The following is a 24,697-nucleotide window of genomic DNA, read 5'->3' on the forward strand; positions in this document are numbered from 1 at the left end:
GATACTAAACATCATCAAATCCTTGAATTCAGTCAAATAAACTCTCGAACACCTTTTATTCTGAAAGGAACTTTCAGAATTTCAAAACGTTTTAACCCTACTTTTGGAAACTGGTTTCCGTCCTTTAGTTATTGGTGGCAGTTCGGGATTACTGGTCTGCCAGTGATTTCGAAACTTCAGGGAGAGAACATTGCAGACACTGCCATCTTGTATCACTAAATCCTAACTGGTATATTATTGTCTAGAATAGTGGGATTTACTACGGTCAATTTTTCCTGTGCTGGGTTAAATAAATATTCAAGCTTTTGGGAGAAAATTCCTCCGCCAGAGGTGGACTAACTTGGGAACTGGTTGTAAAAGGCCTAGAAATAGTTTCTCTGATTTGCGAGTAGAATGGAAACTATTACGATAATGATCTTTCTGCGGATAGTTAATAGTTTAGTATTAAAAGTGAATATTTTAATGTTTTGGTTTCAAGTGAAATATTAATGATTATTATTACGACACCTCCAGGGAGTCCAAAGACTCATCGAGGGAGGGCACTTACTCTACAGCTTTCGTGTCCATCATTCAATTCACCAACTACAACGAACCGCAACTACTTTCATCATCCACACCAATGCCATCTACCGCCGATCACCACCACTAGTATTTCCACAGACAATCACAAACATCCATGCCCGCGGTGGGATTCGAACCCGCAGCCTTTTGGCTGGAGAGCGGATACCCTAACCACTCGGCCGGCCATTATTTCATTATTAAAATGAAAATGTAATCACAGAAGTGCCATAAATGGTAATGTGATGGATATGCAGATAAGTGACAAAGTGGTATGATGTCTGCTTTAATAACAACAGATTGGTGTCTGAAGCATACAGTAGCATTTTGCTCATCAAATATTTGATAATCATGTCTTGGTTTCAGAACAAAATTGATTAATTTTATCGTTTTCACATCCAACGTTTTTTTGCCCTTTCATGGATGAGAAAAGGTATCACAGTGAATGTTGCAGGTTAACATATTTTAAAAATCTTAAAATTCATTAAAAAAAATTGAAAATTATTGAATAAAACGACTTGGACTGCTTCTTTATTGATAATGTCATGCTATGGAACATCGGATAAAACAGCAGCAGAAGATTGTGATTAGATTGTCATGAGTGTGCTCGTTGCAGAGTAGCACTCACTCACTGCATTGATATATTTGCAAATTGGTGTGACGGGTATCGTAATCTACGATTACTGGTTTCTGAAATCCTGTATACGCAGGGGGAGAAAATTATGTGTATTTCACGACATTATGCTTTCATTTTCTTGTTTTCTTTATTTCTCTATGATGTATCAATAGCATTTTATTCCGGCCTGATTGTCCGAGTGATTAGCGTGTCTGCTCTCTCCAGGCTGCGGGTTCGAATCCCATCTAGGGAATGGATGTTTGTGATTGTCTTTCACCTTCATACATTCATGCAGACATATGTCGACACTCTCCCAAGATGGAGTGAGTCACCACGGGAGAAGAAGACCCATCCGAAAGTAGTAATAATAAAAAGCAGATCGTGCACCAAGCTGGACATAACGCCCGGAAGAAGAAGAGTATCAATTGCATCTTATAAAGAGGTTAAATCATAGGTTGGTAAATGGCTGATGGTTTTGTCACTTTTTTTTAAATTCGGTTTCATATCTATTTGCATTTCAATCCATGTTTTAACTTTTATAAGAATTCAATGGCTGAATTGCTTTAATATTTATGTAAACTTGTTTGCAAACGAACAGTTAAAGATGATCAATAAAGCAACCATGTTCAATTGAATTTAACTGAATACATTTCCCATCTATGGACATCACTATGGACTTTTCCTCATATCTTGAGGGTATGAGAAATCAACCGGGATTGTATGTTACAACAATATAAATTATTTAATTATTAAAATATCAATGTATGGAAAACAAAACATCAAATTTAGTGTTGCGACATCCATTCCTTTGTATAATGGCCGTCTCTTTTTAAAAGTATTATATTTGCCTTGCTGTTATCCTGATACCTAATCAAAGGGGCTTTTATCAAGTGAGTTGATCTGTTAATTGCTTAAAGGAAGGAAAAATAGGTAAATATTAATACTTGCACTCTTTGTGAAGACAGAGTTCTTGAGACCGAGCAAGATGATACTGACTACTAATTTGGGATAGTTGTTTAGCAAAGTTCAGAAATTAATGCAATAGTTCAACCCTTTTTTTGATAATGTTACATTTGATGCAGGGGCGTATGTGTATATATATATATATATATATATATTCCAACTTTGAAATTGAGAACTCCATTCACTACTTCGGGTACAATACCATTCTAACCATTGCCAGTAAAGCATCTGAACAAGTAAAACCAATTTATTGGAGTAACTTTAAAACTGACTAAATTTTAATTTTCTTTTATTAAGCAATTATCCATTCATTATAAACCTTATTTGACACTAGTTAATATTTTTCTCCTCTTAAAAATTTGAAACAGCATAAAATCTTGTCTTCGCCGAATTCTAAATTGTAGAATATATCAACAAAATAAACTGTCTAAAATCTTGAGTATTGAAGTGATATATGACAACCAAAATTATATAGTTTGTTTATCAGCGAGTCTTTAACCATCAAAACGATCATCTCCTTATTACTGTTGCCAGGTTTTGCAAATGTTTCTTACTTTTGAAGTATTACAGTTCTCTTGTCCCGATGCCTCCAAAATTCATCGATAACCATGGCATCTCTACGAGTGGAGAATAGGTGCTTCAGATTTCCAAAAGTGCTCTACCTAATCTCTTTGGGAGAGTAAAAGGCGTTGAATTTTTTATTTTTATAGTTCTGTCACCACGGCGCTTGGCCGCACGAAGGAAGACTTGGTTTCGAGTCTAGTCGGCGACTAGAGGAAATTTTTCTAAGCCTTTTTTCGACAGGTTCCCGAGTTAGTCGATCTCTGGCACGGGCAAGCGGGTTTTTCCTCCCTGAAACTCGGGTTTTTCGTCCTGTAAACTCAAGAAAATTGACCGTAGAACCCACATTATTTCAGACATTAAATATATTGTGTTAGGATTAGAAACCACGAGATGGCGGCACATTTGAGCCGTCTCTCTTCACTGTGTACCGCTTAATTAGTGATAGCCTTGGGCCATCTATCTCTGATTGGTACCAGTGGAGATTGAACTGACCACTCAGTCTCCAAAGTTATATAGGGCTAAATGGTCTCGCCTACTCCCCGTATACGGGAATAAAAAGGCGTTAGCTGATTTTTTTTTTTTTTAGTTCTGTAATCACTTCATTGTCATAAACATGAGTCATTAGGTTTCAGCCGGTTGCAATCAGATTCCTTGGTAGTGAATTCTCATCGACAATGACCATTCTGTTGTAAAAACTTACATATTTTGCAAATGAAGATAATTTATTAAATATCATAAGATGGCTGAGTTTTTCATGAAAAAAAGGCTAATCAGTCTAGATACTAATGCAATTAACAGACAAGATATTTGCTTCATGTCCATAGTTGCTTCCACTATAAATTAAACCAAACTTGTGCATCCAGTTAAACTATTAATAAAAGATTTACTTCATAGTACCCATTTTTATCTTTTCTTTTTCCTGCTGCCATTCTTTATGTGTATATTTATATATTTAATCTCTAAACTCTTTATTAAATTAAATCTCTAAACTCTATTTGCATGTAGTCTTCTAATTTTAATTTTCATGCTCATTCTATAAATGTTTTGCTTCAAATATTTTTTTCCAGTACTGTTTTAGAAGTGTTTCTTATTTTTTTCATTCCTTTAAAATAACAAAAACAAAAAAAAACTGATGGTCTTCTGGCTCTCTTTATCACCTATCTTATAGACTGCTAAACATAGTGCTTATGTTGTGTGTTAAACTGAATCCACTTAAACTCGTCTTGTGTTAGTTATGATTATGTTAACAGGTGAAGCAATTTTCCCTTAAGCTCTTAAGATCAAAACTGAATTCTACAAAACAAAATTTTCATTATTACTAATTTCGTTTCTCTTTTAAATTGAAAATTTATTAATTTAAAATTATCTTTTAATGTCGTGAACAGCTAATGAGAACAAAGCAAATGCATTTTTTAAAACACTTATATATATATATATATAAATATATATATATATATATATATATATATATATATATATATATATAAATATATATATATATATATATATATATATATATATATATATAGAGAGAGAGAGAGAGAGAGAGAGAGAGAGAGAGAGAGAGAGAGAGCTAATTTTCATAGTTTAAAGCCGAAAAAAAAAAGTTCTTGATAATTTCGTTTCTCCGATTGGACCTCTAATAATTCAGCAACGAGAAGGTTTCAGTACGAAATCATCAATGACGATTAGACCACTATCGTCTAGATTGCTGGATGCAACAAATACGAACTGGAAAGGAAAAAAATGAAATAAAGGAATGTTTTTAACTTTCGAATAATTTAGAAACAGAAAAATATTGTTTCTTCTAGTTATCTGTACGAACTAAAACATTTTGGTACAGTACTTACACCTGTAACATCATCCTTAAGATCCAGTTCGATGTTAATGTTTTGCCATGTGGAAGATCCATTCTCATATGAGCCAATTAAATGCTTAGAATTAGGATTAGAATCCTTCTGAAAGACGGAGAACGATTTAACTCCATTTCCCTTCATGAACAGCCAGAACATCAGACATCCTTCTCTTGGCCATTGGTTGTTGTACATTGGACTTTCCATTGCTGCATCTTCACCATAATTATCTTCTGTCCGCACGTACATGAAGCTGCCTGGAATAAAATATTGATTACTGAGCAACCGAATTATTGTAATTTCCAAATAACCGCTTTCTATTAACAGTTCTATAAGAATAGTAGTTAAGTGCGAGAGGATCAGTTGCATTACATTAGAATTTTAAATGCTTCGTCTACGAATTTCAACTTGTGCTCTTTAATTGAGATTTAAAGATTTCAATTTATAGAAATGAAATTAAATTAAATGGAAAAATACCTGATTTACCGCCAACGGTTCCTTCTCCATAAACCCAGTCCAATGGATAGTCATCGGATTGTGCAAATCCGCATGTGGATTCTTCAAAGTCGCATTTGATTTCAGGCATGTCAAGTGGATCTGGACGAGCGTAACCTAAAATATACATATAGAATTCTAATAAATCGACATATTTGAAGTTATCGAAATTTTCATTGCTCTGAATAAGGATCCAATCTGGCTCGTGTTGATTGAAAGTGCCCAAATGAAATCGACAATAGGAAAGATTTAATTATATATACAGTAGCCCTCCCTCCCTTATCTTCGGGTTCGCTTTCAGGCTACCCACCCGTTAGTCACTTAGTAGTCGTCTCGGTTATTAGATCTGTCGAGGTATCGCAGTACTTGCGTTCAAGTAACCCTTATTTTACTTAATAATAGCTCCAAAGCGCAAGAGTAACAATGCTGGTAATTGGGATATGCCAAAGAGAAACCGTAAAGGGCTTCCTTTTTAAAAAAAAGGTAAAAGTTCTCGACTTCACAAGGAAAGAAAAAAAAAAAACGTGTGCTGAGATTGCTGAGATTCCATTCACATTCAGATAACATTACAGTATGTTGTTATAATTGTTCTATTTTGTTATTAGTTATTATTGTTAATATCTTATTGAGCCGAATTTATAAATTAAACTTTATCATAGATGCATACGTATGGGAAAAAACATAGTTTGTGAAGGGTTCAGAACTATCAGCCGTTTCAGGTATCCACTTAAGGTCATGAAACGTATTCTCCACTGATAAGGGGGGGGGGAGAACTACTGTATCAAGATAACAAAATTTCCTAAATTATGTGCAATACAGGTCCCATACAGCCACCACCGATTTGTTTGTTTGTGTGCCCAAGCACGCTCGCCCACGGTGTGTTTATTTTCTAATGAATGTAGCATGTCAGCTATACTATTTTGGAATAAGTAGTGGGAAAACACTATATTTTAAATTTCCCCTCCCCAGACATATACCATCACCACCACCTCATGGTCACACCTGCCCTTTCAGTTTATGAGTCCAATATTTTGAAGTATTCTTCCTCCTTCATGATCAGTCTATGCTCCATTGCTGAGCTCAATGGACTTTTCAGTTTTTTTCACAGGTTTTCTGTTAGGTTGATACCACGAGGCAAGAAAAGATATAGAAAACCATACATTTTTATAAGCTTTTATACAATACATGATTTTCCTAAAACAATGTCACAATAGTATCCTCCCACTGAAAGAATTGGGCCTATCCTATAAACTTTCACAATGTATTGAATTATCTAAAAGTGCACATCCTTCTTAAGAAGAGACCATTACCTACTTTGGTCATGGTCTCGAGCTTAAGAAAGATCCATTTCGGTATAAGTATTCTCAAGTTATCTTCCATACATTGTAATTACACAGAAACTGTGCAGTTCTTTTTCATAGTGACTTATTGCAGCCTCAAAACTCTGAATTCTAGAGGTTGATCATTTCGACATCGGATCAGTGAGATTTCTGTAGATTGAGCTTCCTCGGTGTTAACTTTCTATGGATTATTTGGCTGAGGGGCTTTATAATGTTACCTGCAATTGACCCAAGTGTATCATTGGCAGTATAGAGATGTACACTGCCTTCTAAGAATATATCTGCTTATCTTATATCTTATATGGCAGTAAAGGCTATGGGTTGAGGACAGGAATAGGCATATCAGTATGTTGCATTATAAAATAGGGGTGATTCAATATTTATTTCATGGTAGTGTACATGAATTCCTATAATACCATTGTTGCGATTCCAAATAATGTTTTATGTTATATATAATGATGATAATAATAATAATATGTATTTTATGATTCAGTATGTTACTTTAAATGATTTGAGAAAAATGAAATGACCCTCGTCTAATTAAATTTCAGAATATACATAGCATGCGACATCAGCAATATCAAGATAATCATAAGTAGTTTAAGGACATTTCGGATAATTTGTTTAGTAACATTATTATTATGAAAAGTAAAACATAATGAAGTGTTTCGAACAAAAACATTTACCATCTATTAGGAGTAAGATATTTGAATGGTTTGCCCATATCTGTAGAGCAGTCACCAATTGATCAAACGAGTACTTACAAATATAATTATTAAGAAAAGCCCTAAGAGAAGCGACGACGTGAAAAAAGACAATAATAAATTAACACGAATGAGCGACCCCCCCCACCCACAAAAAAATAGAAACCCTTTAATTAGAATCGAACCTATAATGGTCTTTTGTCTAAAGGTCTAGCATTATGGAAGCAGAAGGGTTATCATAACTTATGAAACGTAATTCTGCAGAATTATTTCCTGTAGAATAACTGTGAACTAGTGATAATAGTTATTGTATTATCACATAATTATATAAAATATAAAATGTGAACGTCTTCGTAGCTTACTCGTAGCATCGACATTGTTAGATGATAAACATTTTTCTTCGAATCCCATTGATGGGCAAGGAATATTTATAACGAGTTTTGAACTGAAGATTTTCCTTCTGAGAGAAAAGTGAAAATCCAGACAGTTAACTCGCACTAAGGAAGTCATATCAAGGAAGTCAAGTTACTTTATTATAAGCGTGCTGAGGCCTAGCACTTGCCATGACTTCAGATAATAAAACTTTCATCTTGAAAAACCTCTACGCGCTGTAATGAAAATGACAAATGAGTTATCAACGTAATACAATGACGATGTACAATGTAACTACATTATTTCTTTTTCCACTTCCACTTTTTTTTTCTTTTTCTTTTTGTGAATAATAGCACTTAGTTTTATTTCCTTCTTCCTTGCTGCCTATAGCATGCATCGATTCACAAAGAATAATATTTTCTTCCTGGTTATATAAAAGCGGCTTATCCACTCTACCGGCCAAGATGTCTTATAGACGTCAAGGGTTATCATGGATGCGAAGTGCATATTAAAATTGCAATACCATTGATATTACATTGAAATATATGATGGATACGAAGCGTATGAGGATGCGTATTTCATCCATTGATGATTGTTAAACTGAATTAAATCCAAAAGTCTCGAAAATGTTTTCGCCTTGTGGCACGAAAGTTGTTGGATGGGTTCAGGCTGAACTGAAAACTTCAACAACTTCCGTTAGCATTAGACTTTTATATCAAAGTATTTCTTTAGCAACTTCTGTTTTTTTTTCCAGCGAGTAAGATCGTTGGGTAAAAGTGATCTAGACTATGATCAGCCCTTAAAGGTTGCTATGCTAACAGCTTCTAATGATCAATAGCAGTATTACCGTGGCGATGCTCACCAATATTTTATTCTCTCAATTTGAAAGCATTTAGATGTTAAACTCTGTTATAATGAGAACAGAAGAAAAGATGAAACAATTTATTATCCTTCGATCTTCACTCAAGAAACATATGATGAATTGATGACACTTTTTGCAAGACGACTCAACCGAACTGTTTTTAAATTAATATTAGAAACACTAAAAGAGTAATGTTGAAAGTTAATGAAACTATTTAATCTACACGAAGGACTGCATTTTCTCTTGAAGAAGAAAATTAATGAGACAAATATTTCCTTTATATGGACTTACCATCACACTCGTACAACTTATTGACCTTTCGTATGTCTGCATCAGTTAGTGGTGTGGTTCTTTCCGGAAAAGGCAACAGTACAGTTCCATCTTTGGCTTCAATGGTATGAGATATTCCATCTTTGGAGAATGCGGCATTGTGGCAATGCATGATGGAATGGAGGTCGTAAGCTTCGTCCAGGAAGTTGTTTCCCCAGAATGGGGCTTTGTTAAATTGTTGTATTTGGTCTTTACCGTTACAGAAAGAAAAACAATAATTTTATAAACAAATACAAGCATTTTCCAGAAATTAAAATTACCGTATTTTCCGGCGTATACGACGCACCCTTTTTTTTGTATACATTTTTTAGGAAAGAACTTTATCACTGAATATTATAATGAATTTATAGTATTTCAAATATAAAGTAATAAGTAGGTCTACTTTCAACAAAAATCTAATCTAACTAGAAAAGAGTACCCACCTTTTAATCGTCAAAACCCAGAAATTCATCTCCATAGCTAAATGAAAAGACACTTGAAACCTCTTGTAAATCAGAATCTGAGTTCTCGTACAACAAATTGTCCCCTGTACCATCCAGTGCATTACTAATTCCACACTTCTTAAATGATTTAACCACTGTCTCAGTTTTCACAGCATCCCATGAAGCTTTGACCCACTCACAAACTTGCGAAATGCTAGGTCTCTTCCTTCTTCCTGATGGCGTAACCTCAAAATCTGAAGAATGCATCCAGCTGTTCCACTTCTCCTTTTTAAATCCCTTAAATGGTTTATTAATACAGACATCTAAAGGTTGAAGCTGACTAGTTAGACCTCCTGGAATTACAGCTGAGTTTTCAATTCCTTGAGTTTATTTGTAACATCGTCTGTTCTGTGAGAACGAAACTGATCCCATACTAACATGGCAGGTTTCTTCAACAGTCCACCAGGGCGCCTAGACCAAATTTTATCTATCCATAACTTCATTCCTCCTCCATCCATCCAGCCTTTTGCGTGAACATATACAAACACCTCTTTAAGTAGTTTTTCTTTGGGTAGCGTCTTCCTTTTAAAAATCAATAGTGGCGGCAATTTTGTCCCATCAGCACAGCAGGATAAAACAACCGTGTAGCGAGTTTTTTCGTACCCCGATGTTTTAATAGTAACACTTTTAGTGCCCTTGGAATCTAGTTTTGTTTGAGAGCACATCAAAAGTCAGCGGAACCTCGTCCATGTTTCCTATTTGCGCAAGTTCAAAATTTTCTCATTTCCTTGCGTTAATGACGAATCGATGAAATTCAATCATTTTCTCTTCATATCCAGCTGTCATCTTTTGTGATATTTTTGTTTTAGTCCGCATACATGGCTGGTTTCTCTTCACGAATCTTGAACGACATGATGTTGATCCAGTAAAGTTGGCGATCCCTCTGTTAGTGGCTATCGCTTTCGCTTGATGAATAATCATTTTTGTAGACACTGAAAGTCCAGCTTTTCTGTGGTCTAAAATCCAAGTATTCAGTTCTGCCTCAAGTTCTGGCCATTTTGCAGTTCCACTTCGTAGGTTATGCTTACTGTGAGTTGCTTTTTTTTTTAAATCCTCTTCCTGATACCGCCAAGTTCTTATCATTTTCTCAGTTGGGGTGGTCCGAAATGTCTCTCTGCAGCCCTGTTTCCATGTTCTTTATCATACGCAATCACGCGTAGCTTGTATGCAATATTGTAACAACGCCGACGTTTTTCAGCCATAATTTGCCAAGAAAGAGAAAATTTAACCGAATTTATCACCGTTCACAACTGCGACAACAATTGGAAAGTTTAAACGAACAGGAGACAGCTGTGATCGTCGATGACAGCGCATGCGCATCCATTGAACTCTACGTCAGTGGTTCTCAAAGTGTGGTACGCGTACCCCCGGGGGGTACGTAAAAGGTCTTCAGGGGCTCCGTGGCAATTTTCGGCTATGCATCATTAACGCATGGAATAAAATTTAATGTATCCGTGAAGTTCGAGATCGTAAAACGTTCCTATTGTATCACTGAATAAGGTACAGAGACATCTGCAGGCTGTGCAATATGTTTCTCAACAAACAGTGCAATTAGAGACAAATGGGATAAAAACGGCACTAACTAATGAATCGCATGTACCCCCCTCCCACAGAAAATGCTGTATGACTCAAGCAAAACTCTATGTTGCCAGTGCAACATATGGTTTTGTTTGAGTGAACGTGTTAAAACGAAGAAATGTATAGTGAATGTGTTTCAGATATTATATAAGGAATTCGGTTGAAGATAATTAGTATTTCAACTCAACTGTCGGCTTGTCTTTGTCATTTAGTAGCACGATCTTTTGTTAATACCGCACCAATCATATGAACGCGGATGTCTGAAGCTTGAGAAACACTGCTCTACGTACTGGAATGTTCTCACACACCGCAAGGAAGCAATAAAGAAATCGCGACTCGGAACAGAGAAAATTTCCAGAAATGAAAATAATAAACTGAGTATCGGCGTATAAGACACACCCTGTTTTTCAGACCTATTTTCGAAGGAAAAAAGTGCGTCTTCTACGCCGGCAAATACGGTAATTGCAATATCTAGAGCTGTTAAGTTCGCTAAAGAATTCTAGTAGCTAAGATAATTAATCTAAAAATTCTAAATCACCATTAGATATTAGAATTGGTGGACATTTTCAATGGTTGTAAGAGGTATCGGAAAAGTTACCGAAGTGTTCAATGGTGTATAATTTTATATAAAGCTGTTTTGACATCTTTTATCGTCTATGCTTCATGTGAGAGATATCCTCCCTACATGATAAAAATCTATTTGAAAACTTTCAGATTAAGCCTTTAAAAGTGTTTCAAGCTGGAGATGTTTTTCTGAAATTTTATTCCGCTTCAATTTTAACCTACTTATAATATTTATAAACTGTTGCTAACAGAAGAATTTTTAATACCCTGATGGATAATACACTCATGAGCCAAACATTGATGGCAACCCAGCCTGTTTTCGGACAACCTTGAAGTCTGATTGCCGGAAATATGCCGATGATGGCGGTATGCTGGTATGGGAATCGTTCTCATGGACATCACTAGGTCATCTCATCCCCACTGAACACACCGTCACATAATTCTTACTTGAGATTTATTTCGGATCAGGTATTAGCTTACATGACACAGTCCGCGCGGTTAGCCTAGTAGCTTTGCGCTTTGCAACCATATGCCTGGGGAAGGAGTGTCCCAGGTTCAATTCTCGTCGAAGACGTGAGGAACTTGAGGATCTGCCATAACCAAGTTAGCCGGTCTTGGGTGCTGGCAGTAGGTTTTTTTTCCGCCAGTTTATCTGGCATTTTTCATTCCACAAGCAGGCAAGCCGGCCCCGTAACTTCGGTGATGTTATGCTGTCTAGTGGGTCTAAAATACTTCGGGACACTTTCCTTGGTTTAGTGGAGTCAATGTCAAGCTGGGTGCACTTGCTTATCTCAGCCAAAAGAGGTCCAGCGGGCTACTAAGTGGTCATAATGTTTTGGCTCATAAGTCCATGCACTGTGGTATTCAAAATTCTAGAGAAGCAATGCATACAGTTGTAGCTGATTGTGAGAGGAAGAAAGCAAATATCTTTCTTTTTTAATCTCCACTTTGCACTTAAACTACTCATAGTTAACAGTTCGTTTTAAAGGACTCACCTGGGTCAATATTTTCCCAGATAATGTTGAGGTAATCATCTCTGTCAGATCTATCCTGCTCATTTAAGAATCCCAGTGTGTGTCCCAGCTGATGCGCTACAGTTTGGCTGTAGTAGCATCCTTCACTGAGGGAGATATATTGCTCCCCTCCTAGCATCCCAACAGAAGAACTGCACCTATGCATAATAAGAAACAAAGAAAGATCAAAGGATAATTCCTAATCTTAGTCATATTGACAATTTCAATGGAAATAAGCAAGTAGGCTTCATTGTTATTACCCTTTTATTGGCTTGAACACTACGTAATTTTTGTCATCACCAGTCTTGGGTCTAAAGTGTACGCATGAGATATCGTGGAAGTACTGCATGCCTTGCTCTATAACATCTCGATGCTGTTCTAAAAAATAGTAACAATAAATAATAAAAAATAAAGAAACCAGGGAAGATGGGAGAATGATTTTTCACCTACAAATCATTTTATAATAGAGCCTAATTTTTAAAAGTTTTAATTTCATTTATTCTGGTATATAATTCCTGGAATACATACCTATGGAGGGGTCAATGATGTACGGTACCTCACCATTTGGCCAATATTTTCCACTGTTCACGATGACGCTTCTTTTCTGTATTAAAAAAATAGTAATTAATTAAAGAATACGAGTTGATAAACTATCTTAAGTTTTGGTAATGGGGGGGGGGGGGATGCGATACATAACTTCATATATTTCGATACTTTTTAGGAAAATTAGTACTAGACTGAGGAATGGAAATCGTAGAGGTCGCTTGAGCGTCAAGTTCCTCCTAGCATCTTGAAAGATATTGCAACTTAAAAAGGCTGCTAAATGACCGACTTATAAGCCGGAAGCAAAATTCAGTCATCAATGGAAGGAAATGTGTAGGTGGGTAAAAAAGGTAGAGGTGGGGGAATTCCAGATGCTTCTCGATTGAGACGCCATTTAGCACAATACGCTGCTATATATAACCATGCCAACTACAGCAGTAACTATTGGAACAATACCTCCAATAGGAGTTACTATTCCAATAGTAGTTAGTTACTGCTGTTATAAGAGTTACTGTTCCTACTGCAGAACTCCTGTTTGAGATCTATATTGATTACCAGGTTTCATTAATAGAAAGATTTAAAATAATTATAATATTGGATTCAATATCCACTTAATTTGAATGATTTTGCATCGCCGAAGTGAAGCCTTTTGGCTCTCTTTTTAAGTAATTATTAAATAAATAAATAAATAATTTTAATTATACATTTAAGATAAATGTATTAGATTTAAATAAATGTTATTAACTTACTGAAAGGGAGTGCGTGCTTGTGATGTGGCCATGAAGAAAATCTGCAATATAAATGTATTTCGTTATTTATTCAACAAATTTTTGAGAATTCGCGCTACACACACACACACACACACACACACACATACACACACGCACGCACGCACGCACGCACTGCATTTTCTTAATAATAATTGTTTTTTTTTTTATGACAATTCCAATCGTAGGTTGTTGAATCATTAGCAATGAGTTAACCAGACTAAGAATTGGTAATACAGAACCTCTTCCAAGCGATCAATTCTGATAATTTTCCTTGCTATTTCAGACCTCCAGTAAGCAGGGTCTCACACAGGCGACAGAAATCATCTGCTATCTTAAGACATTCACAAACATTTATTCAGTACTGGGATTCAAACCAGCATTCTGCGAAACAAACTGAAATAATTTAAATTCATTGAATTCGAATTTAATGAAAAAAAGAAAAGAAATATTATTCATTTGCAGGACATAAAAACTTATTCCCTATAGTTAAGTAATAACACTAAAAGAACCTACTTAAAAAAATTAAATAATAGTCTTACCATTAGGATCTTTATTGGCTGGAAGTCCGGTGACTAGAGAAGCCACTCCTAGAATCAGCGTAAAAGAGAACATCTTTGGACTCTCTCAATTTATTTTGCCACGATTTCTATTTAAATAACATCACGTCGTCTTAACCATGTTGATATATCTATATAAATGATAAGGAACAGTCTCGTGGGAATATATCCCGCTGAGGACACTTGGTAATCTTTTTAGCTTGAGCAACCTTCTGTTATAATAATGCTGTACTATTTTACAAAGCGATTACACTTTTATTTGTAATAAAATTTAATAGTACAAACAATAATTATTATTTCTTGATATCTTTAATTTATAGTATAACCAAGTGAAAAACTTTCAACCAACAATAATTATACTAATAATATTATTATAATTAGTACGTTTATTTTAACGGTATAATCAATTATAATTTTACTGATTATAATTGATTATAATTATAATCATTATTTCTTTTTACATTTGACATCCGTAGAGGCCGTATGGTCACTGCCGTACCTCACATGGTTTTTTTGGCAATGATGTCTTCTGCTAGAATAAATGGTAGGGTCGCAGAGTCCCTTTCCACACAAAGATAAAGGATTAAACCAAATGTATAATTATAATTGTTAACATTTATATTAAAATTAAATAAGTTAATTAAATTAAAATAAATTAAAATTTATATTATAATTATAAATTACAATTATAAATTACAATTATAAATTACAATTATAAATATTATAATTATAAATATTATAATTATAAATATAATTATAATATAAATAATTTTTAATTGCACAACAAAATTTTAATAGTAAAAGTGCTTAATTTACATTCTTCTTTATTCAATCTTCCCATAGCTGAGGATTTGTGACATGACGTAGTAGTGTTCTCCATCTGCCTTTGTCTTCTGTCATTCTAAGTGCATTTCCCAACCCTAGTCCAGTAAGAGCAGGAATCTGATCTTGACATCTTCCAGGGGACCTGCTTCTTCTTATAGCTTCCGGCATCTTATGCTGCATAAGGAATATTCCAATGTCTCCTCTTCCTTTCTTCTTGAGTTGTGTCCAAATATCTGAAGCTTCTTCTTTCCACCATGTTGCAGGCACATTTCGAATTTTTAATTTTTATTTTTAAATTTTAATTAAAAATTAAAATAATTTTAATTAATCTCTGATGCTCATGTTGGTTTTCTCTGTAGAAGGAACTTGAAGCATCCTTCTCCAGACCTACATTTCAAAAGTATTGATTTTCCTCTTAATGCATTGTTCAGTATCCAAGACTTTGAGCCATAAAGAACCACATAAAAGACTAAGGAGCTGACTAGTGTGATCATTGCATTCATAAGTATTTTTCTATTCTTCCAGATCTTGGTGAACTGAGCCACTGCATATCCTCCCATTGTAATACGTCTTCTTAGGTCCTCTGTATGACTCCTGTTGGCAAAGAACTATTAGCCCAGATAGATAAATTGATCAAGTATATCTACTTAATAAATACTCCTGAAGTATTTCCATTATGAATTCCTATCTAAGATCATTGACATATTGACATTAATCTTGAATCCATATGTTAAGGTATATTATTCTATTAATTCATTCATGCATGTCCTTTTCATCTTCTGTCGTTAGTACTATGTCCACAGCATATCTTAAGTATAGGCGGTCCCTGGGTTACGGACGACCCGACTTACGGCGTTCCGCTTACGATCGGGCTCCCAAGGCATCCCATAAGAATAATTAATAATTAAATTAATAATTCGGGAACTAGTTTCTTTCGCGCATGTAAACCAACCCGCACTTCGCCGCATTATTAAAGCAGCTCTTCCGTTATTTGGAAGTCAAATTTAAGGGCCTGGGTCTGACTTGCCATGTTTCAAGATTGGTTCTTGGAGCTGTTTTTTTCCTGCTTTGGAAAGGTATTGTTCGGAAAAGAAAATTTCTTTTAAAATTCTGCTTGTGAAACAGAATAAAATCCTGATTCTCCAGCACCAGGGCCATCCTCCCTCCATCATCTTATTCCGATTAATGTTAGCCTACCTTCTTGCCTCAGAAATGCCCCTTCCAGTAAGCAAGACATTGATGCAATCTTTAATATTCTTTTTTTGAAATTTCTTCTATCACCTATCTAAACTTTTTTGTATGCGTTTGTTTTTATGTTCTGTTTGTTTGAATTAAAAGAAAGAGCACAACAGTTTATGCAACTTATTACTATAGTACAGGGGCATATTTTATTATTATTATTATTATTATTATTATTATTATTATTATTATTATTATTATTATTATTATTATTCCAAATCAAACCAAATAAAGGCCCAGGAATTGATGGTATAAGACCTAAAGATATAAAGCGATACGCAACTAGCTTATGCCCTATTCTACTAAAATTAATAAATAAAATATTTAAAACAGGACAGATGCCAAGTATGCTAAAGACCGCCATAATCGCACCCATATACAAACATGGAAAAAGAAATTTAATCAGCAATTACAGACCCATAGCAACATTACCAATAATCAATCAAATTATGGAGCGGATCATACTGAAGAAACTCACAGCATACACTGAGATCTTTTATATTATCCCCAAAACACAATATGGTTTTCAAAAAAATAAGGGGACAACATCTCTCTTGGAAGACTTTACAGACCTAATTAATACCGCCTTAGACAAAAACAAAATTGCCATGGTACTCTTTATTGATCTAACTAAAGCATTTGATACACTCACACATCAAACCTTGTTAGAAAAGCTGAGGCATGTTGGAATAGACGGGCCTCTTCACAGGTGGTTTACAAACTACCTTCAAAATAGAAAGCATATCACACGTATCGGGTCAAACCGAAGCAGAGAGCTACCAGTAACCTGTGGAGTACCACAGAGAGCTGTACTCTCCCTAACTGTATTCAACATTTACACGCACGATATTAATCAGCTACTACTCAAAGGTAAGATATTCCAATACGCAGACGATACAGCAATAATATCCATCCACAATAACGCAAGCATAGCCCAAACAAATATGCAACTAAATCTGATCATAGACTGGCTCACGAAAAACTCCATACACCTAAACTCAGAAAAGACAAAATTAATGATATTCAGAAATCCACTGACTCGACCAGTTGATAACAAATATATAACCATCCAACATCCACTCACCAATATAAAAAACACACAGAACAGTAAAGCCACTACAATCACTCAGATTGAAACAATACGATACCTTGGAATTTACTTCGATGCAGATATGAACTGGAATAGCCACATAAACCATCTACACAACAAACTCCGAACAATAAGTGGCAAACTCTACAGGTTAAAAGACATAGTTCCGACACGCCTAAAAACACTAATATACAAAGGATGATTCCAAAATATACTAAAATACTCTATCGTATTCTTTCTATGCACCCTACAAACTAAACAGTTTAATGTCGTTACGGTACAAAATCATAAAACTGATCTTTTGGGAACAAAGACACAACATACATACACATACATTCATCTTCAAGGCCCACCTTTTCTATTTGGGTTGTGGGGACAACAGCTGCAAAAGGAACTTCCAATGATCACGATCCTCTGCCACCAAACTGAGGTGTTCTAGTGGCATTCCCAAACGTGTCCACCCAAGGTTTTGGATATAATCTATCCAGCGAGTCCTTGGCCTTCCACCCTCTGGCTTGGCAAAGAGGGCCTGCTGAGGGAGCCCCCTCTTGTGGCATTCTGAGCAGGTGCTCGTACCAACGTAACTGTGATCTCTCAACATGGAGAAGCAGCGGTTGGGTATTGAGGGTTTCCCAAATTGCAGCGCTTCTGGCTCTGTCGAGTCTTGTCAGCCCCGCACCTCTCGAAGGAACCTCATTTCAGCCGCTTGGATTCGTGTCCGCATTCTTTCCGTCATTACCCAACTCTCATGACATAGGTGAGGAAGGGGACATAGACTGCATTGAAGACAGCCAGCTTTGCCTTCTGGCTGAACTCCAGCTTCAATACTACCGAACGGCCAAGATCCCGCAATATTGAGCTTGCTAAGCCAATTCGAGTATCTAGCTCTATGTCCCATTTTCCATCATTCGTGAATATGGACCCAAGGTATTTAAACTTCTCCACCTGCCTCATTGGGATTACACTTACATGTAGAGTGCACTGAGATGGTTGTCGTGAGACCACAAATGTTTCAGTTTTGGCCACACGGATCTTCATTCCGGCGTCTGCACAAACAGCTACAAACATTTCCAGGGTCCGCTGGAGGTCATCTGTGGAAGAGCTAAGCAGAACTAGGTCATCTGCAAAAAGCAGATGTCCAATGCTACATCTTCCAATTCTGACACACTCACTGCCTCGGCTGTTCCCATCAATCCAGTCCATAAATATTATGAAAAGGAGGGGTGCCAGAACACACCCTTGGCGGAGGCCAACGGAGACTGTGAAAGATTCAGACTCTGTGCTGTTTACCCTGACACAAAACTCTGGGCATTCATACAGGGACTAGATGACAGCTAATAGTTGGCCATCCACTCCATACTCTACTACTTGCCAAAGCTTATCCCGAGGAACCCGGTCATATGCCTTCTCCAAGTCCACAAAACATGTGCAGACATTTTTGGCATATTCCCAAGATTTCTCAAAGACTTGCCTTAAAGTAAAGATTTGGTCAGTTGTGCTTCTACCATGACGAAAGCCACATTGTTCTTCCTGGAACTTTGACTCAACTATGCTCCTGCACCGTTTTTCCAAGCACTTAGCATACACTTTCCCAGGCAATCTGAGCAGAGAGATGCCACGATAGTTACTGCAATCCTTCTGGTCTCCCTTCTGAAAGACTGGTATTATTATGCCTGTCTGCCATTGCCTTGGTGCTCGCCCAGACATCCAAGCAGCCTGACACACTCGAGTCAGCCAGAGAACACCGTCTCGATTTAAGGCTTTTAGCATTTCGTGCCGAATTTCATCATCGCCAGCAGCCTTGCCCGATTTTAGCGATTTTATTGCTAAATGGACCTCTTCTGCTGTGAGACTAGTCATTGCCCCGATCTGCACCTCTTGGATATCCACAACTGCTGGGTCACCAGGTTAAGAAGAATGTCAAAGTATTCCCTCCATCTGTGGAGGATATCCTTCTCGGTTGTTAAAAGTGCACCATCAAAGGCCTTAACTGTCCTTGCTGTTCACAATTTCGTCCTTCGAAGGCGGCGGATGGTCTGCCAGAATACTTTGTTTGCATTTGCATAGGATGAGTCTAATCTTTCTCCAAAGGATTCCCAAGCCTTCTGCTTTGCTGTCTTTATTGCCTCAGCAGCAGCTTTTCGTGCCTCAGCATACCGCAAACGCATCTCGGGTGACCTGACCCTAAGCCATGTTAGGTAGGACTCCTTTTTTGCCCAGACAGTTTTTTGGACTTCTTGGTTCCACCATGGTGTCCTTTTCTCACTGCCCGTTGCCACGCCGAGCTGCTTTCTGCCACAGCATGAGAGTGCAGAGGCAGTGACAGCTGTTCTGAACAGCTTCCATTCCTCCTCAACATCTGCAGTATGCTTGGGAATCTCTTTGAACCTGGAGGAAATGCCATCAGCAAAATTCTTCCTCACAGCCTCATTTTCCAGTGCCTCCCATTTCACGCGGTATAGCTGCTTAAGCCTACCAGAGTTAATGGTAACATCTGGTTTCTGAAGCGGTAGAGTGCACACAACAGGGTGGTGGTCAGTTGACAGTTCTGCCCCTCTTCTCACACGAACGTCCAACACTGAGGCAAATCGGTCTGCTGAGACTATAAAGAATCAATCACAGGGAACTCTTCCCCCCCCTCCCCCTAGTTTATCCTGGGGTAAACATCTCACAAAGCAGGCAAACCGGCCTTGGAACTCAACACTACAGAACATAGGATACACCCGGCGTAGGGCTGACCACCTTATCCTGTGAACGGTTTGAGGTCCGATGATTAATAAACCCTCGACACCACAAGGTAAAAGAGGGTAAAAGGAAAATGAGATGAGAGATATATTATTAGCTGATTAGTATAGCATAGTGCATGGACATGATTGTGTTTTAATGTCGTTTATTATAACTGAATTGGAATAGAAGTCGGCAGTTGTTATTTCGTTTTAGTTCTGTTGTATTTTGGAAAGAGTACTGCTAATGTTTGTGTGGACTGTTAATAATGCGGTATCATCTGCTTATTATATATTGGACTTTGTAAGAGCAAGTTGTGAATATCATTTATGTATATGTTGAGCAAAGTATGTGATAATATTGCTCCTTGAGGGAATCCTTGTTGTATCTATCTATCCCTCTTGCCATCAATGTCTATTTTTGTTATTTATGTCTGAGAAATAATTCCTTAACCAGGTTTGTGATTTATCCAGTGGCGGGTCGTTCATAATGGATGCAAGGCTGCAGCTCATCCAGTGTAAAATGAAAGTTCTTGTTTTATTATTGCCGTTTTTTAATTTTTATATATTTATCTAAAAACTGTTATTTTCTCGTTTGTAATACGTACGTACAATATCGCTCGATAGTACTTTAAATAATTCATTTTTGCTCGGGATTCAAAGGTTACACTAACATTAATGTGTCGACCACATGTGTAATCCATAGAATTGAACGTATAAGTTAGCAGCAAGAAGGTAGAAAATACACCCACATTATCAACTATTACAACGCAGATAGCTCTTTTAAAAACTAAAAACTTAGCTGAAACTGCAACTGTTATGAGAAGTTTATTCCTGATAGTAACGAATCAAAAGATGAAGAAATTCACAGACAAAGAATATCAACAAGACTTAGATGTAACGATGACCTTCCCCCAGTAAAAAAAAAAAAACTGTTGAAGATGGTATGAGTAGATATACTCTTAAGAATGTTTCTTAAATTACTCGAATTCCTAACAACTTCTAGAACGAATGCCCCAAGAAAGAACTCTTTCCTTCACAATGGAAACGGTCAAAATAATAATAATAATAATAACCGATAATCGACGAAAAAGAAGCATTTAAGAAATTTAGTTAATGCCGACCAATTAGTCTCATAAATGTGGCTACAATTACATAATTTGCCAATGATGTCATGATCATGACATATGCTAAAGATACCAAGCTATTTTAAACCTGGTTTAACTCCATTTCCCAAGTAAACAAACAGACAAACAAGTCAAGTTTGTGCCTGCAAGTGTTGCAAGTCTAGCTGACCCCAAACGTAGTGCAAGACCAAGGCAACTCATGGTAAAAGTAGAATAAGCTCTGATCACTAATCTTAATATTTACCCTTAATGCAAAGCACATCTCCTGTAGGAGATGTATGATGTTTTGTATTAAAGGCAAGGGGGGCCACTACCCAGACCGGTTTCGACCTTTATTGAGGTGTATTTAAGTAAAGACCTCTCTCTAAAAATTAGGACGACCCTAGACCACTCCATAGTGGCCGAAAGACTGTCCAACTCAGCGTTGTTCCACTCAGTGACAGGCTCACCCCGTCACAGAGAAGAACTTCTCGGCGTTGGCTCTACCCAGTGGCAGGCTCACCCCACCACCAGCCAGAGCCATAATCTCAGCGGTGGCCCTACTCAGAGACAAGCAAAAACCTATCCCCAAGCAGAGCCTCTCAAAGCCAGCCCCCACCAGTTCCGACCCTTATCAAGGTCTAATCAGTGGCAGCTAGGCTAGAAATACCAAGATTTTAGTAATACAGAGCTTATAAGTATTTTACCAGAGCAAGTTACCATAAGGTGTTTTAACCTTATTAAATAAAAATCTCAGGAGGAGATATAAATGTAGAAAGTATTTTACCTTGGGTATGATAAATGTTAAAGATACCAAGCAATTTTAAACCTGCTTTTACTCCATTTCCTAAGTAAACAAACAGACAAACAAGTCAAGTTTGTTTGCGCCTGCAAGTGTTGCAAGTCTAGCTGACCCCACACGTAGTGCAAGACCAAGGTAACTCATGGTAAAAGTAAAATAAGCTCTGATCACTAATCTTAATATTTACCCTTAAGGCAAAGCACATCTCCTGGAGGAGATGTATGATGTATATCTCATCCTGAGATTTTTATTTAAGGTTAAAACACCTTTTGATGACTTGTTTAGGTAAAATATTTATAAACTCTGTATTGCTTAAATCTTGGTATTTCTAGCCTGGCTCCCACTGATGAGACCTCAATAAAGGTCGAAACCGGTCTGGGTAGTGGCCCCTTGCCTTTAATACAAAGCATCGTACATCTCCTCAAGGAGATGTGCTTTGCATTAAGGGTAAATACTAAGAATAGTGATCAGAGCTTATTCCACCATTAGCACGAGTTGCCTAAGACTTGCACTACGTAAGGAGTCGCTTAGACTTGCACTACTTGCAGACGCAAACTTGATTTACTTGTCTGTTTGCTTACTTGGGAAATGGATTAAAACCAAGTTTATATACATACAAAATAACTTGGGAGAGAGAGAGAAAGTTTTTTAACTTAGATGTACTCTACGTTAAAGATACCAAGAAATTTTATAAACTTGGTTTTAATCCTTTTTTTCCAAGTAAGCCAAGTTTGCGCCTGAAGTATTTTCAGGTCTGAGGCAACTCGTGATAGTACACCCAAGGTAAGAAACTTTCTACATCTTTTTCTAATCCGGAGATTTTTATTTAATAAGGTCAAAGCACCTCGTGTAGATAAATATAAGTTCTGCATTACTTCAACCTTGGTATCACCACCTCCGGGTGGTGATACCAAGGGAATGTGATCTTAAGCAAGTGATCAAAGTTTATGCCACCTTTATCACGCATGGCCTCAGACCTGAAAATACTTCAGCCGCAAACTTAGCTCACTTGAAAAAAAAGAGGATTAAAACCAAGTTTATAAAATTTCTTGGTATCTTTAACATATATATGAGGATAGAAAGAAAAATAAGGAATAATAATCAATAGTGCCTTAGTTATTGTCTGAAAATATAATTTAAACTGGTTGTTCGAATTGACAAAACAAACAACTGACGATTATAAGTCCAGTATATTACGCCTATTAATGTGTAGTGTGTGTGTGTGTGTGTGTGTATGTGTGTTCTCTGTTTATTTAGATGGAGAAAAAACATATGGGACCATCTAAACCTCCTTCATCTGAAAAGCGTTTTCAACTCGTTTGGAAAAATCTGAGGAGGAGAACGAGCATAAACCCAAGTTGTTCCAACGTAATTACAAATATCGCATCTTTTCGAGAGCATGATAAACATGCGTTCTAAAACGATGAGAACAATAGATTAACATCTGGCTAATGCTTTATTCCTTGCAAGTTCCTTCATATTTCTCAAGATAATGGCAGTTTTATGAGAGATATCCTTCCTATCACACTAAATAAACCGGATCCTTATGATAAGATTTATTCATTTTGTCCATAACGTGAAAATGAATACCTTTATTTACTTTCACAATAACTTTTGATGGTAATAACTGATTCTAAAAAGAAATATCTGTATTTTGAAATACATAATTTAGATTCTACAGGTACATTACTTACCTTTTACATGATATCGATAATGTATTCTACGGGCATATCTTGGAAAAAAAGGTTCTATGCTTGTTTATTTTAAGTATTATTAACACTACATGAAACGAGAACTCATCAGAACTAAGGTTATCAGATATTTTCTTAAGTTTATCAAAGGTAACTGTTTATGGATAAAAAAAAGTCCTATCAACAACATTCAATCTCTCGGAAGACCATTTGTCCTCAACTTTAGGTACCGTCAGTCTAGAAGATTTGGTCAGATACATTTGCACAAACTATCTTGTATTCTTTATTCACTTCATAATCAGCACGTTTTCTTATGCGCACGTGCGTGTTCGTTTTGGGAACAAATTATATGGACTTATTTCTTGCAATAAGCTTAGTCAAAGTTAACAATCCAAATTGACTGTGACAGGTACGACGCCCAAAATGGTTACTTAAATTTCTCAACTTCCCCTGCAGAAAGAGCAGATCCCATTCAAAGAAAAACATAATTTCTGTTGTGAGTTGGTTTAACTTAGATCATTATAATACACGCATATTTTTAATGTGAATTATTTTGCATCTTACTAGCTTTTTTGAAGATAACGGATATCTTCTTGATAAAGAGAATCCTTAAAGATAAAAACACCTGCTAGTTTTCCCAGACTGTTTGTTTAAGATAAGGTCCAGTGATTTCCTCATGGTGTTATCGAATGTTTCCTGATAAAATGGGCAAAACAATGCACGCAATTTTCAGGTGCAATAATTGTATATAATAGGAACAGATTTCCCATATGACTAAGACAGTTGCTAGGATACCACGTGTTAGAGCTTTCAGTATTAAATTCCATTGTCATCTGTGTAAAGTATTTTTATTTATTTATTTACAATAAGACTATAGATCAAATGAAATAAATCTTTTGGGAATATTCTTCTCTAAAGAATTATTCGCTGGAGATAAAATATATAATGCGGTTAGGCAGTCTTGCAGTTATTTTAATTAATTACAATATTAAAGCGAGTCATTAATGAATATGTTTAATTTACAAATCAAAGAATTAGCTTACCAGTTTACTTGTAG

At 36.4% G+C, this 24,697-nt stretch overlaps 1 protein-coding gene across 2 annotated transcripts; it reads right to left on the minus strand.

Moving 5' to 3' along the window:
• Positions 1-4,249: 4,249 nt before the first annotated feature.
• On the minus strand, positions 4,250-24,149 carry LOC150095306 (zinc metalloproteinase nas-4-like). 2 transcript variants are annotated; one of them, XM_090410032.1, is made up of 10 exons: positions 23,644-24,149; positions 14,147-14,295; positions 13,587-13,627; positions 12,823-12,898; positions 12,555-12,672; positions 12,277-12,452; positions 8,619-8,846; positions 5,032-5,166; positions 4,552-4,811; positions 4,250-4,432 (listed from the first exon to the last, which is right to left on the minus strand). In XM_090410032.1, the coding sequence occupies exons 2-10, from the start codon at positions 14,217-14,219 to the stop codon at positions 4,349-4,351; spliced, it is 1,191 nt and encodes a 396-aa protein (XP_090266158.1). In that variant the 5' UTR covers positions 14,220-14,295; positions 23,644-24,149; the 3' UTR covers positions 4,250-4,348. The 2 variants fall into 2 exon arrangements, with proteins under 2 accessions (XP_090266158.1, XP_090266159.1); XM_090410033.1 differs by lacking the exon at positions 14,147-14,295.
• Positions 24,150-24,697: the final 548 nt, after the last annotated feature.

This window comes from Typopeltis vanoorti, chromosome 20, assembly GCF_054136105.1.
Source record: "Typopeltis vanoorti isolate ZY-2024b chromosome 20, IOZ_Tvanoo_1.0, whole genome shotgun sequence".
Taxonomy (NCBI): domain Eukaryota; kingdom Metazoa; phylum Arthropoda; class Arachnida; order Uropygi; family Thelyphonidae; genus Typopeltis; species Typopeltis vanoorti.